At 39.9% G+C, this 16,886-nt stretch overlaps 1 protein-coding gene across 2 annotated transcripts in view; it reads left to right on the top strand.

Annotated features, from left to right (window-relative positions):
* Positions 1-16,886, top strand: part of LOC142341708 (uncharacterized) — a 72,339-nt gene that overhangs the window by 2,725 nt on the left and 52,728 nt on the right. Inside the window, exons 1-2 of one of the 2 annotated variants that reach the window (XM_075392866.1) lie at positions 13,073-13,088; positions 13,819-14,300. In XM_075392866.1, coding sequence (XP_075248981.1) covers positions 14,093-14,300 — 208 coding nt within the window. In that variant the 5' untranslated portion in view covers positions 13,073-13,088; positions 13,819-14,092. Of the gene's footprint in view, positions 1-13,072; positions 13,089-13,818; positions 14,301-16,886 lie in introns of those variants that run through there. The other variant, XM_075392865.1, reaches the window with a different exon arrangement.

Genomic DNA, 16,886 nt, shown 5'->3' with positions numbered 1-16,886 from the left:
AAGCTGGCTTTTTAAATAAAATTGTGACAAGTTAGTACACATGGCATTGAATAATAAGTGAAATTTATCAAAATATGCAATAAATTAAGACGCAAAACTCAATTTCTTCGAAGATTCATAAGTGTTTTTTCATAGCAAAAACCACACTTCGAGAAAAATTGTTTGACAACGCAAGGAGATTGCGGAAATTCTATTTGCTAGCGAAAATGACTACAAGATATATGCGTGCAATAGTACGCAGTTACTGCATGTATTTGTGGTATTCATATATGTGGTACGACAGAAGCAACAATTTAGTCATTATTCACTTAAAAATTTTGGAAGACTTGTGCTAAGAAAGTTTAAATTTATATTCGAAACGCCCCTCACCCGCTTGTTCGAAACATTTGTACTCACACTTTTCTTTCAAAAAGAAATACCATTTGATCATACCTTAAATTCTATTCAAAACCTAAAAAATACCAATATTTCAGGTTTCCGTTATACCTTTTGTTCAGTTCTTTCAATATTTGAATTTCAATAGATTCTGAAAACAAAAGTTTTATATTAAATTTAGGCCAAGAAATGAAATAGAAAAAATTATCTCTTTTTAGACACGCGTGGATTAACTGAATGAACATGAAGACACGAAATCGTGAGAAAGAAATCCAAAAGGATGGAAATTTATGAATAACATTTTTCAAAGTCCACAACCACTTTTGCCTTGTACAATTGTTGAAAAACAGGTTAAAAAGTGAAAAATTAAAACCGTTGCGCTAAACAACCAAAAATTGATGGTTTCCTTTACATATAAAATGGCTTATTTTAAAAGTAACTTTGTGACAAGTTAAATTATGACGCACAACTTCGTTTACTTGAAAATGCGTAAGAGTTTTGTCCTGGAAAAAAGCAGACTTCAACCGAATTGTTTAACAATGCAAGGAGATTGCAGTAATTCGATTTATGGCTTATCAATGTAGTTTGGTACGACAGAGGCAACAGTTTAGTGATTTTTGGCTTGCAATTTTTGAAAGATTAATGCTACGCAAATTACAAAGTGCTCATTGTTCCCCAAAGTTTTATATTGTTTGTTGTTAAACTTGTATCAGAATGGAAATTGTACATATCATAGATTTCCTAAAAATACAAAAAATCGAGTCCTCCCCTGCTTCGCAGAAATAATTGTGCTCGCACTTTTCTTTCAAATTGAAATAGGATTTGATCATTCCTTAAGTGCTATTCATAACCTAGCAACTGTCAAGGTTTCAGTACGTTATTATTCACTTATTGTGTTCCTTCAATATTCGAATTTCAGTATATTCTGAAAACAAAAATTTTATGTTAATTTTTAAGCCAGGCGATGAAATGTGAAAATATTTCCTTTTAGACACGCGTCGATTAACTGAATGAATTTTGATCAAGAATTTTTAAAAGATAGAAAACAGAGACCCTTTTTTCCAGGACTATAAAATAATTTTGGCTTGTCAAATTGTTGAAAAGCAGGGTTAAAAAATTTGAAACATTGCTTTTTAAGGACGTAAAAGGATAAGAGAAATGGAAAATAGTGCTATCATTTTGTAAACATAAACATATGCGTAGGCATGAAAAACAGTTGCGTTAAGCGACCAAAAATTTTAGTTCACGAGCAGTTTACGCAAGCCATTGTGTAGTTTCAAGTATTTAAAATCAAAAGTGGTTTCTCACATTAACAATATTTCTGTAATATTTTTGACTTTTTCGCACATGTTTTTATCAATGCAAATTTTAACTGTTTCTTTGCCATTTTACCGCCTTAGGCGCTTTCAATTTATCTTTTTAGATTTTTAATCGTGGTCACGGAATTGTCGGTTGCAGCTGAAGTTTGGGGTTGATCTCGAAACTTTTCGGGTTTTCCTTAGATCTAGTCTTCGTGTTTTTGATATTTGAATTTTTGAAGTTGAAATTTAGTGGCTGTGGTTTTGATCGCGTCTTCACAGGACTTGGATAAAATGGGAGTAGTATGACTTCGTCAACATTGTCTACAAAGTGCATTCTTGGTCATTTCAATGTCTAGTTTTTGTCAACAGAAACTCTCTGAGTTAAATTTCAGTTATCATCCTGCTGTTATAGAACAATTTAGAACATTTTGATGGTTTTTGAATTCAAATTCCGGTTGTGATTTTGGTCACGCCGAAACAGAAACAGGAGGGGGACCAAAAAAGCAAGTGGTGAAAATATTCAAGTCTAACTTTAAGTTAGACTGAGGTTTATCTTGAATAAAAGCTTTTTCGATAGTGGGCGGTTCACGTGCTGCCGTTGGATTTTTTTTTTTACTGTTTTCCTCCAGTTTTTGTTTTGTTTTTCCAAATTGATTTCAAAGCCCATTCCTAGTTGTTTTGAGCTCCATTTTTTATCGTTAAAATTATTTGAAGTGTATTTTCTGCGTATATTTTTAAAAACCTTTGGCGCGAGTTTGCGCATTCGGATCGGTTGTTAGTACGCATGCCTGGCTTGACGGGTTCGATTTCCACCTTGTTTTTGTTGTAAAAGTACTGCAGTTGAATAATTTGTATAGTGCTGCATGAACATACAAAACACTTAACCTCCCTGAAAGTGTACAGTCGGGTAACAAGCGATATAAAGACACGTGTCCGAGTGAACTTAAACTTCGATCATAAAATTGATCCCAATTTCATGGAATATTACAGAACGTTGTTCCATGGTCAGATATTAACCCTGTGAAAACCTACTCACAAGTTTAATACCGTTTGTCTCCTCCGCTTGTTTTTTAAGCTATATAAAATACCTGGACAAAAGCCTTAATTTGCATTAAAGTATAGTGGTATCTCGTTTTGTTACACTTTGTTACGCAGTAAATGAACGAATAATATTAACCAATCAGATTCGAGTATTTTAAACGCATATAGAAATCGTTCTAAATTAATAAAATACGTTCTAATATACCTAGAAAGGTACGAAAAAGTTCATTTAACCTAATTTTAAGTAAATATAACCACTATATGTATCGATTAAGCTGGTTTTCGGCTTAATATTTTTAGGTTTTCTAGATAATTGCCGATTGAATACGAACTGATTTGACGTCAATGACATCAGACAAAAAAACCAGTAAAAGAGCATCGAAAAAACCTTGCCGTCTAAGCTTTCACTTGCGGTTTTGTACATCACAATGCTTATACGTTACTTGATATGACACATTTCTTACACGTTGCTATCATAATGCTCACACGCTATACTTATACGTTGCTTACAGTTGAATACGTTTTGATTGACGAATTGAATCTTCGAAAGAGTGTTTTGCACCTTTAATAATGGTACCACGACCCTCTAGTTCCAGGGAGTCTTTCAGTTCCGTTCCATTAATTCTATTACCTTTTCAGGCATTTATTCAGCCTAACTGTTGTAATAAACTTATTAAAAAGATGTAATGATGAATCCGGCTAGTCCAAACTACTATAAGGACTGGACAGAGAAGGTGTCACAGACGGAGACGTTACTGCAGTCCAATCTTGCCCTCTGGTAGGAGGCATTTGCGAATAGTGTGTTTGACAGGAAGGTGCCAGAGCACATAACAATCACGGAGCAAATCGGATGCTACTTTGACGATTCGGCGGCCGATATAGGGCAACATAAGTATTGTGGCACACTCCTGAAAAGAGTTGGTGTATCTTTGTAACAACCGTGTCACCAAGGGGTCTGGAAGAATTACGAGAAATGCAGTCAGAAGGTTGGATGGCTATCGACAGGGCTGTGGTGAACAGATTTTTCTCTCTTTCTGGACCAGGACAAAAAGACTGTAAGACTCCTCCAGTACATTTGTCTTGACTTCATACTAGTGAGCTTTAGACGGCAAATTATCCAACCACGAACGAAAGTTCAAGTTCCACCTTAACTTTCTTGGTAGTTTTTTTTGCAAAACAGGTTACCCATAACCCCCACAAAAGCAGCTTTTGAGATGAAAAAAACATCGATTTTGAAAATTTTTGGTAGATTTACCAAAAAGTCGAGAAAATTGATATTGTCGGTTCGTATATCAAAGAATAACCTCTGATAAAGAGAAAATTGAGAGAAAATTATGCTAATTTGTCCAATTTTGAAAATTTTTGGTCAATTTTGATGCAAATCAAAAAAACATAGAATATCAATATAGAATATTGAAAAAACGTACTTTCAGCATAAAACCGTCCAATTTACTGGATTACCGTTCCGTATTCAAAAAAATTGCAGAAATGTTGACCAAAAATAGAAAAAATTGGACAAAAGCATAAAATTTTGACAAATTTGTCAAAAAATCAATCTTCTCAACAAGAAGGTTCGTAAATTGAGTGAAACTCAATACACAGAATAAATTGTGAAAATTTTCACAACCTCCGGCCTACAGAAAAAAGTTATCGAACCCCTATAATTTTTTTTTTCGTCTCTGGCTTATGTACCGTTTCGTCTGCGTCCTTTTCGTCCCTTAACTTTTCAATTCTCCGTGTTCCCTTTTTTCAATAACGTCGCTCTCCCAAAACTTCGCTTTTTGTTTTCTTGCGCCATTTTTCGTGATTTCGATATAGTATGTCATATGTGATGAAGTATGTTGTTGTTTTTGCTGTAGTATGTTGAGTATGCTAGTATGCTGGTTTGTTGTTTAAGTCTTACAGCTTTCTAGGGTGTGACTTAAGTTTATTTTCGAGTTACGGCTGGATTGTCCTTTGGCTTTTCAACTTTACTAATCTACTAGCCTTGCTGTTGTAGTATATTGTTTTACTGTTGTATGTTTGTGTGTAACTGTATGATTGCTAGTTGGTTTGGTCTTGTTGCCTTCTAGGGTGTGACTTAAGTTTATTCTCGAGTTACGGCTGGATTGTTTCTTGACTTTTCCAACTGTCTCAGTCTACAAATATACTATTGTAGTTTATTCAAATTTGATGTAGTTTGTTTAATACCGTTAGTATGCTGATTGTTTGTTGTGGTTTGGGTTTTGCTAGGATGTGACTTAAGTTTATTCTGGAGTTACGGCTAGTAAATTTCTTGACCTTTACATCCTTTTAGTGTACTACTGCATTGCCGTAAATTGGTTAATTAGTTTTTCGTTAAATTTGTTGTTATAATCCCATTATGAACTATGTTAGATTGTCTTGCAGTAGCTTCTCTCCTTCTTCCTAGGGTGTGACTTAAGTTTGTTCTGGAGTTACGGCTAGGTTGTATGCTTGAGTTTTTGCTGTGGTCTGCTAACTTAGTTCCTTCCAACCTCATTTCCCGCCCGTTCTTTCCCACCGTCCCGTTTCGTTGCGTTGCGCGTTTTTCACCCGCTTTCCCGCACGTCCCGTTTCCGTTCCGTCGCGCATTGCTCGCTCGACTTCCCGTGCGTCTTTTGTCTCCCTCCGCGTTGAGCGCATAGCGTTCAGCGCTCCACTTCTGTTTTTGTCGGGCACAGTGTGCTCGACGACCTTCTTTGCTCTTTGGGCGGTTTGGTTTACAGACTGTCTACAGTGTGCTGTGTTTGGTGTCTTTTGCGTTGGGTTCGTTTTGCGTGTATTAGGTTTGTTTGGAGTGTGCATATAAAATATAACCGTGTGCAGTGGTAGGATTGCTGGTCTTTGGAAATAATAACATCGTGATGTCTAATAGTCTTGATCAAAAAGTTAAAAAGTTGTACGCTGCCAGGTCAAAGCGTGAAGCTGAATTGCATGCTATACATGAAGATATTCTTCATTGTATAAATAGTCAAAGTAGGCGAGTGAAAGTTGAACGCCTAGTAACAAAATGCAACGAAGCATTTATGACTGTTGTAGACAAAAATGAGGACCTGATTGCATTTGCTGGAAAAACGGAGGATCCAAGTGCACTTGTTCCTTCATTAGAGTCTTACTTGGAGGCAATGACAACTAAGAACGACAAGATCCTCGCTTCAGCACGAAACTACATCAACTCTGCTGATGATAAAGTGAGTGAGTTTCAGGAACCGAGGGCTTCCATTCGTTCTAGACTTCCCTCATTGATGACCTCGTCAAAAACATCTAGTCAGCGTAAACATGATTACGTAATTGCCAAAATGAAGCGCGAAGAAATTGAAAAACAGAATGAGGCAGCCATTCGCCTTGCTAAACAGAAAAAGCAAATGGAATTAGATGAACTGGAGGAAAGCAACAGGAAACGGTTGGCAGAGGCAACTCTGCAAGAATTTGAACTGCTGGACGCCGTTTCCAAAGGTAGCCACTCTGAAACAACTGCAAGTGCTAGGAGCTCAATGAGAAGTGAAAAGGCTGTCCAGGATTGGATCAACACCTCACTTGCTTTAAGTTTTAATAACAACGAGAACACTGGTGAACCAGAGATTACGAAAGACCCTCCAGAATGCCCTAGCCATAATAACGGCGAAGCAGTGGATGATCACGACACTGACATTTCAAGGCATTCGATTCCAAAAAATTGTCGAGGCAATTACTTTTTAAGCGTTGAGACCTTACAGCAACTCGATCCATATTATACGCCACCTGAAAATTTTTTGGCTGCTGCTAACACACAGGCGTTGTACCAGGCGCACCTAAGGGCGCAAATGGATCAAACAGGCCAGCAAGGCGTGGCGCTTCCAACCATAACTAACCAAGGAACCGCGGATAGTCAGCCACCTTCTTTACACGCCCCAGGGGCTTCTTCACCGCCCATTCAACAGCCCATTCCACCACAGACGTTCGCACCACAAGAAAATCAGAATATTACAACCGAGGTTTTTCCCAACGCACAACTTCAAATTTCGCAATCCAGGGGACCTGAAACATCAAGTCTGCCCGAGAATAAATCGGCCCAGCGTATATGCCCCCGACAACAAATTAATTTTGTCCCCCGAGCACCAAACGCCACTCTTCCTCCTTTTCCGACAACAAATCATCCAGCCCCCGCAATCAACGTTCCCCTGCACCCAAGCGCCCCACCAAGTCCAAACATTCAACAGCACAACTCCGAACCCGCTCATCCTAACGTCCTTCCCATTCCGAACCCAGTCTTCGCACCTAACCTCACTGCTCCCATCCCACAAGTCACTTTGGATAATCAGCCTCTCGTCAAAACATTTCAGAATAATAATAACCGAGTAAACAAAGTAATACGTTCTGTTGCTCCTCCTTTCCTAACTATGCCCAATATCCCTCTTGGCCAGAAGTTTGTGCCAAATATGAGTCATTGGCGGTTTCCACAGCACAGACCGTCAATAGTCAATCAAAACACAACCACCGTGAATAGTCTGCCTCCAAATGTACACGCCCATATTGCACCATCAAGCACTTATGTTCCACCACGAATTTATCACAATTCGCCCCCTTTGATTGATATGCAATCACCGTTAGGCGCGCAGCAGGAAAACCTGATCGCGACTCCTAATGTTGTACCTGGTTTAACCACTCCGGTTTTTCAGCCAACATACCCCTATGTTGGGCCCACTCCGTTGAGTTGGAGCGGTCCGCAGGTGTCTGCACCTGCCCCTCCGATACAGGACAATGCGTCATTGATTAGGGAATTAGCTGATGCAATAACAAGCAAGAGAAACGACCCTTTGCCCGAGTGGAAACTTGCAGAGTTTAATGGCGACCCATTAAAGTGGCATGAGTGGTATGGTCAATTCAAAAGCGCGATCGACTCGCAAACGCTCACTGATGACGTTAAATTGACATACCTTAAGACACTCGTCACTGGTAAAGCAAAGATTGCAATCGCCGAGTTTGCTTACTGTGGTTTAATGTACAAGGATGCACTAAGGACTTTGGAACGTAAATTTGGCCAGCCACAGGCAGTCGTAAGTGCACACTTGGATAAACTAAGCAGTTTTCCACCTCTTAAAATGCACAATAGTGATAACATCATAAACTATTCTGCTGCAATATCCAGTCTCGTTGGGGTTTTCAAGTCGTTATCATATGATGCTGATTTGAAGAGCGCTTCCCTACTTAACCAAGCGGTACAGAAGTTACCACCAAACATGAAAGAGTCATGGTCACTCTTTACGGTTAAGAAGCACTGGGTTAAGCCTACCCTCCTTGACTTTAACGATTGGCTTAAAGAAAAGGCTGAGGCCCATGATCTTATGAAACAAAGCGCAACCAAGGCCAAACCTGAAGAGAACATCACTTCAGTAACCAAGACCAAAACAGCCTCAAAAGTGTTTGCATCAAATTCGCAACAAAGGGAAACAAAGAAGCAAATGCCATCTGCTTCCACAAATACTTACTTTCGATGCATTGTATGCAAAGGTAACCACCGGCTATGGGAGTGTCGAGTTTTCAAGGAAAAGACTCCAACCCAGAGAGCTAAGTTGGTGGCGGATAACAAACTTTGCTTTTCGTGCTTACGGGACAAGCACACATTCCGCCAGTGCCCTCAACCAAGAAAGTGCCGAGCAGAAGGGTGCAATAGTTCGCATAACACACTATTGCATGGAGCAGATAGGGTTTTCCCAACAAAACAGTCGACAAATCCCAATACTATCCAGTCACCTGGCAACACAGGTCAAAGTAAAGCAACTACTAGTCAACAGCCGTCTAATAAGACCACAACAATGTCATCTGTTACTGATGTTAAGGGCCTCCTTCAGATAACGGAGTTGCAGTTGGTCAGTTCCTCCGGTTTAGATACCAAGGCTTTAGTATTGTGTGATACCGCCTGCAGTAACTCTTGGGTGGCCGGTAGTCTCGCAGATAGACTCGGTTTGCACGGTGAAGCACTAAAGCTAACTGTCAAAGGTATTAATACCGAAGAAGTAGTTGACACTAGGATTGTTGAAGTCACTGTGAAACCAAGAGAACATCAAGATTTCGAACCATTTACCATCAACCCTTTCGTTAAAGAGAGTCTGAACGTCGGCTCTGATATAATTAATGTACAGGCCCTGCAGGAGACTTACCCACACTTAGCAGTCCTTGATCCCGTGACATATTCCTATAAAGACATTGAGATGATACTCGGACAAGATGTCTATCACGCCATCCGCCCGTTAGAATACTTCTCTGCCGACGAGAAGCGTTCACCCGTTGCCGTACGCTTACCCATAGGTTGGGTCTTAAGCGGTCCGTTACCATCAAGATCTTGTTTAACCTCAACGTGCTTTAAAGTGAATATCGAACATGACAATGAGTTAGCAAGTCAAGTAAAGTCATGGTACGACATTGAATCATTCGGGGCAAACAAGCAGGTCGACTCCAGATCTGCAGCAGACGCAAGGGCTCACGAGATCCTTGAGAGTACCACCGTACACAATGGCCTGAGATACGATGTCGGAATGCTGTGGGCAGCAGACAACACCAAGCTCCCAAATAATTACTTCTCGTCCCTTGTGCAACTAAAATCTCTCGAAAAACGTTTGGCCAAGGATGAAGACCTCAGAGAGAAGTATACTAGTACTATCAAGGAAGACCTAAATAAGGGGTATGTAATTGAGGTTCCGGACGCTCACAAGGTTGAGAGCCGGTCTGATAAAGAGTGGTACCTACCCCACCATCCGGTTTTAAACCCGAACAAACCGGGTAAGGTGCGTAGGGTGCTCAATGGAGCAGCAAAATTTCATGGCGCCTCACTGAATAAATCTTTGCTCACTGGCCCTGATCTGCTCCAAAACCTTATTTACGTACTTCTTCGCTTCCGACAACATCCCTATGCCGTCTCTGCCGACATCGAGGGAATGTTTCTACAGGTTGGTGTATTACCATCAGATCAACCATCACTTCGCTTTCTGTGGCGGGAGGACCCCACAACTAACGTTGTAGTGTATCAATATACGCGCCATATATTCGGGGCTAAAGACTCGCCCACATGCGCCAACTATGCATTACAACGCACTGCGAGAGACAATGCCAAGTTTTACCCCGAAGCTGCAAAAGCCGTCCTTGAAAACTTCTACATGGACGATTACCTTGACTCAGTGGAGTCTCCTGAGAAAGCCATCAATAGATCGAAGGAATTGGTACATCTTCTCCATCTCGGTGGGTTCAAGCTTACAAAGTTTGTAAGCAATGTGCAAAATCTGGCTGATCGAATTGATGGTTCGCCTCAATCTACTGAGCCCAAGGTTATTGTTTCATGTCAGGAGGATTCATCGCATGTGCTAGGGTTAAAGTGGGATCACACTAATGACACTTTAGTTGTGAGTAGGGGTACAAGCTGCGCTATCACCAAGTCCCTCACGCAACGCTTGGTCCTAAGTCTTGTCTCGAAAGTCTTTGACCCCATTGGTCTTGTCGCACCGTTTACCGTCGGTGCGAGATTGCTCTTAAAAGACATCTGGCGTGTCACAGGACAGCAATGGGATGACGAGCTCCCACAGGACATGGTTCAAAGATTTTTGGTCTGGAGTGCGGACTTACCAAAGCTTGAAAACATCAAAATTCCTCGAAGTTACTTTAGTGGACCCTTTGATAATATAGAGTTGCATATGTTCGGTGACAGTTCTCAGGATATTTTTAGTGCCGTTGCATTTCTCCGAGCCCGAGTAACAACTCCTACGGGCAAGATAAAAACAGAGCTTGCGTTTGTTTTGGGGAAAGCGCGCGTGGCGCCAATGAAGGTAATGACTGTCCCAAAACTGGAATTGCAAGCAGCTCTACTTGCCGCTCGGCTGAAGAACGAAATTATTCAGGCACTTACTGTAACTGTTAACCAAGTATTCATGTGGACAGACAGCACGACCGTTCTTCAGTGGATAAACTCTAATGAAAAGCAACCAATCTTTGTTGCAAACCGCGTTTGTGAAATTTTGGAGTATACCAGCGTTGACCAATGGAACCACGTCGCAACTAAGGATAATCCAGCTGACGCTGGCACGCGTGGAATGTCCGCTGAGGTTTTGCAACTAAGCAGTTGGGTCAATGGTCCACATTTCTTAATTAACACAAGGTTCCCTTTCGTGCCGAACAAAGACGTCATTAATAACATCAAACTTGGCGTCAACCAAGCAGTCATCATAGAAGACACTGTCTCTCTCGCTACATCTGTTAAAAAACAGACAACTCCCGTTCCGTCGTTATTCCCATTTGATAAGTTTAGTTCTTATCAAAAGTACTTGCGCATTGCCGCGTACGTTCTCCGGCTTTTGCCGAAACATGCCGGCTACCGTAACCCCGATGGTAGCATTACCGACCCTACTGAGCTTGACGAAGCCGAGCGTCATCTACAGTATTTGGTGCAAGGAGAGTCTTTTGAAGCCGAAAGAAAAGATCTCATTGACAATAAATTCGTTAAACGGAGTAGCCGAATTGCTCCACATTCACCGTTTATTAGTCCAAATGGGCTAATCCGTTCCTCGGGCCGCATCAAGCGGTTAATTGAAGTTGGGTTCAACGTAAAGCACCCAATCATCTTAGATGCACGTCATCCATTTGTAAAACTGTTCCTTGAACACACGCACGTAAAGCATTACCATCAGGGCGTTGAATACCTAAGATCAATTGTGCAGGAACACTACACAGTACTGAAACTAAGATCATCCTTGCGTTCCATCAAAGCACACTGCCTAAGATGCCGAGAATTCCAAGCGGTAACTATGCAACCAATCATGTCTGACTTACCTAAGGAGAGACTTGCTTACCAGTCTCCTCCCTTCACGAACACTGGCGTTGACTACTTTGGGCCATTCTATGTTACTGTCCGCCGTACTACTGAGAAAAGGTGGGGCTTCCTCTTCACCTGTCTCACTACTCGCGCTGTCCATGTCGAGATAGTTACATCCATGGACACCAGTTCTTGTGTTATGGGAGTTGAGCGGTTTGTGTCACGTAGAGGTACACCTGCCATGATTTGGTCGGACAATGGCACTAACTTTATTAGAGCGGAGAAAGAACTCCGAGAAAGTATTGAAAAGTGGAACGTTGTCAACATTGCAGCTGAGCTCGCTCACAAAGGTATTAAGTGGAGGTTCAATCCACCCAGCGCACCACATCAAGGTGGTATCTGGGAGAGGTTGGTACGCAGCTTCAAGCGCGTGTTGTATACTATTCTTGGCACGCGTCGCCTCACGGATGAGGTACTGCATACTACCTTTTGTCTCGTGGAGAATGCTCTCAATTCGCGTCCTTTAACACCCGTAAGCGCCGATCCGTGCGATTTGAACGCTTTAACGCCCAACCACTTTCTTTTAGGAGAATACTCTACCGGTATTCCGTCTGTTGTCGGCAATAATGAGCTTGACCATCGTAAACGCTACGCCCGTGCGCAGTCGTACGCTAATGCGATCTGGTCCCGTTGGATCAGAGAGTATGTACCGACGCTGAACCGACGCTCTAAGTGGCAGACGCCTGCCGAGCAACACCTTAAGACCGGTGACTTGGTTTGGATAGTTGAGGAAACCAACCCTAGGGGTTACTACCCAACCGCTCGGATTGTGGAACTCCGTTACGGCTCCGATAGCGTCGCGCGCTCCGCCGTTTTACGAACGTCTACCGGTTCACTCGTCCGCCCGCTTGTAAAACTTGTACCAGTTTTCCCAACATCTTCTTCCGGGCCGGAGGATGTTACGCAGTAAATGAACGAATAATATTAACCAATCAGATTCGAGTATTTTAAACGCATATAGAAATCGTTCTAAATTAATAAAATACGTTCTAATATACCTAGAAAGGTACGAAAAAGTTCATTTAACCTAATTTTAAGTAAATATAACCACTATATGTATCGATTAAGCTGGTTTTCGGCTTAATATTTTTAGGTTTTCTAGATAATTGCCGATTGAATACGAACTGATTTGACGTCAATGACATCAGACAAAAAAACCAGTAAAAGAGCATCGAAAAAACCTTGCCGTCTAAGCTTTCACTTGCGGTTTTGTACATCACAATGCTTATACGTTACTTGATATGACACATTTCTTACACGTTGCTATCATAATGCTCACACGCTATACTTATACGTTGCTTACAGTTGAATACGTTTTGATTGACGAATTGAATCTTCGAAAGAGTGTTTTGCACCTTTAATACACTTGACTGTTAAATGCACTGGGTACAATAAAACAGCTTGTTGTTTCCCATTTAATCTTAGGACACTAAATTTCTGGTGCAATTATATTTACAAAGTCTAAACTGGTTCGGAACCCCATTTACACTTGTAACCCCACGCTTTATATGCTTGGATAATTCCAGTTCAAAGTTAAACAAAGTTTCCCGATTTAATCTGCCTAAAACCATTTTTGCTGTTTGTCTAAATTATCTCAAAACTATCTTGGTAGTTGCTTGTCTGTGACAAAATTTCACAACCCCCTCGCGGGTAAATTAGTTCAAACCGCGTCCAAATTGTAATCAAAAAGAGTCCCCGGGCATAATATGTTCAATTATTGGAGAGTACTTAATACTTACATACTTGCAAACTCTTGTATACTGAAACTATAAGTATTAACCAAGAAATAGCTTAGCAAATCTGTGAATTAAATTGTGACCGAATTATTTTGAAACTAAAACCAGACTTAAAGACTTGACAACACATTCAAGCATAACAAGTGCGGTTTTGCATTGTTTACTGCGCTTCAAAATCTCAAACGTAGACTACTTTGAGTGAGTTTACGTGCAAAGTGCGAACAATTTGAAGGCTGTACATGTTTAAGACATGTTTAAGAATAGTTGAATAAGTTGCGAGTTCACACTTATCTAAAATGGTTCCCTCAAAACCCAAATTCAGGGGGTTTATCTTGTACCAAATTTGCCACTAAGCTTTATAATACCAGCGTTACCGCAACAAAACGGGTTCATTATTTAAAGAACTCAATTTAATTTAAAATTCCGAAAATTGAAAATATTGTCGCTCTCAAAGATAAAAATAACAATCTTCGATTAAATGAAATTTTTCTTTTTTCTTAAATATGACAGAGTTTACATGTTTTAGGTAGCGACCATCAAATTAAAAGTGCCAAATTAGAACCTGTATACAAAACCCTTACGGTTCCCAATTTTGTTCACTTGATTATTTTTATGCAACTGAAGTTTATTCTCATACTTTGAAGTGAATGCCCTTTGAATAGTTTAAAGGCGTTTTGCAGAAGCCAATCGCAGCTATGAGCTGAGCTTGGTCTAGAGTCACATTCCAAGTTACCATCAGAATTTGACCAACAAAAACATTTATTTAGTTACTCTTTCTTCTCATTTTATCACGGACGGATATGACTTCCCTCGATTTTGTACGAGGAGGGTTTGAGTCCTTCGATTACTGTAAGGAAGGTGCGGGTTTGGTCGTCGGTAAAAAGGACATTGACCGGATGCCTCAAAGTCCATTCAGATTGAAGACAAGTGTCTCTTCGTGTCTGATTGTACAGAGAAGTTACACGTCACTTGGTGGGCATCTAAAAGATGAGCAGTCAATTGTACATGGTTAGTGCTTTTAATCATTGTTCATTTTTGGAAAAAAAGTGTTAGTTGTGGAAGACATTGATGCCCGAAATAGGAGTATTTTCGGTGACTAAACAAACGCTTACTCTTTGAGAATCGGTAAGTATGTAAGAATACAATTCTTCGAAGCCGAAAGCAATTAGAGCTCTGAGCCGGGGACCATTCGAACCGAATGCGAGCAGGAACTGAAAATGGTTTCCTGGAATTATTTTCATTAATTAGAACCAACTTAATTTGAACCAAATTTTGATTATTTGTGTCCCGGATCTGCTCATTCATCCCTTGTTCTGATTCTCTTTGAAAAAAATCCGCATTTGGAATAGCCCACAGTTTGATAGTTTTCTGGTGTAAATGTTAACGTTGAATGAGTTAAGAGTTTTATTCTGATTCGTAACTTAGCTACATAAGAGGCTTTCCTAAAGAAATTCCCTCAATTACTTGCTCGATTTATATAAAAGACGCTGTAGCTTAAAGTTTTCGAGTTTGGTTGTGAAAACAACTATGAACACATGAACGAAGCGTGCTAGTAACTACATGCAAAATAATTCAGGTATATAGAGGTTGAGCTCACTTTTTTAGTGGTTTTCGTTAGTGGCTAAACTGAGGCTTAGGGTAGATGTCGGATAATGTCAGAACCTTTGACGATATTTTTTTCGCAAAGCTTTTGAGTCATTTGAGTTTTTGAATGAATGGGTTTTTTTCATGTCGATTAATTGAAAATGGTTCAATTTCAAGGCGTTTGCTTGATTGATTGATTTAGATCGCTTGATTGATTACCTGTGATTGACTTAGCTCGCGGTATTTGAAGAAGCCCTGATTATATTCCGATTTTCTCAACGGTTTTCAGTTCAGACATTTGTCCTGAGTTATCTCCGCACACGTTGTTTGGCTGATTCCTCAATAACTGTCTTTATCTAAATTACTTAATTAGCTACCAAATTTGTTGTCTTTACTTGAACTCGGGAAAATTTCAAGCACACTGTGGGCGAACCCCATTGGTTTCATTCTTGGCTCCTCTCTTAAAATTGTCGCTTCCACCAGCGCCCCCAGCACTTGAGCCACATTGCGAAGTTTGTAGCCAGTAATGAACTGTCCCAATTAGCATCCTTTATATCAGGGATAAAAACGTTTATCTACATTTTTGTATGTCCAGCCAGACAAACAATTAAAATGTCAAAGGATTGAATTGTCGGTCCTGGAGCAAACATTAACCAACTTTATCCGTAGAGCCGTCTGCACTTAATAAAATTGCAGCAGTTGAGACGAAATACCCTTAATTGATGGGTGACTTTGCTTGAAAGTAACTGCGATCAGAAAGCCAAGTTTTGTTTTCATGAGGCCTGAAGAACGGAGCTCATTAGAACCCGAGAAGGAATTGTACCAAAAACAGAACGCTGTAGATTTGCTGCAGAGTCGATGAAGACAAGACGAACACTTAGTAACATGGGGCGTTGAAAGTTATTAAATTAAGTAGAATTAAGTTCCTTGAAAACAGTTTACAATTAATAACTATAAACGTTTTCAAGAGGTACGTCAGATAAGCTTTACAGCTCGTTTAGGTGAAGTCCCTTTTGAAAAACTCGTCAATTAAATTTTACTTTCCAGAAAATTAAGAACGAGTTAGTTTGTACCTCAGCCACTCACTAATCAGCCAAAAATTAACGTAAAGAAAGACTTACTGTCGAAAAGGTAGTTTTGGAAAATTTGATCTACTAAATTTTTGAGCTGCTTCGAATTCATTTTTTGAATTTCAATATCTGAGGGAAAAAGGTAATTCGATTTTCAAAAATTATAAGTCTTAGTCAGCCTTAACCGCAGTGAGTTTCCAAGAGCTGCATTATTAAATTTGACCTGCCTTACTAAACCTTTTTGAGGTTCCGTGTGTGGTATTTACAGAACGACACGTTTTCAAGATCAATGAAAGAGCAAGGAGATCTCTTGCAATTTCTTCAACAGTTTCCTTCAGAAGTTCAAGAAAGTATAAGTCAAAAACAGTGAGTATTTTGTGTTTTCTGTAGTAATGTTGAAGGCTATCTGTCCGCTTTCGATAGAAGATGGCTCGCAAAATTTTTTGTTGGCACAGATCAATTTTTGTTAGTCTCTTTTTGTTTGTGCAGCCATAAACCAATAGACCGTAAGAGATCACGGAATTATCAAAAACTTTATAAAACTGTATCAATTACGAAATTGGATAATATTCGCGAATTCTATAGAAAACACCGCAAATGCTGTTTAATTTGTTCACAGTTTGTTGAATATGAAAGTCAAAATTCAGTTTTCTATCAAGAGTTATAGCTAAATATTTTACAGATTCTTGTAGTTCACAATCTGAGGAAATTGGGTTCAAATTAAGCCCTAAGTCTTTACCAAAATACATCAACTGAGATTTCTTAGAATTAATGCAGAGTTTGTTTTCATTGAACCATAATATCGCCTCCGTAATGCTTTCTTTAAGATTTTTTTCAACATCTTATCCACCACAAAGTATGTTGGCATCGTCAGTAAACAATGTGATTTCCGATTTTTGCATATTTGTTGGCAGATCATTTACAAAAATTAGGAAGAGGA

Source organism: Convolutriloba macropyga, chromosome 6, assembly GCF_964194025.1.
Source record: "Convolutriloba macropyga chromosome 6, txConMacr16.3, whole genome shotgun sequence".
NCBI lineage: Eukaryota > Metazoa > Xenacoelomorpha > Acoela > Convolutidae > Convolutriloba > Convolutriloba macropyga.
The sequence above is the reverse complement of the archived record's forward strand: the minus strand, read 5'-3'. Positions and strand labels throughout refer to the sequence as shown.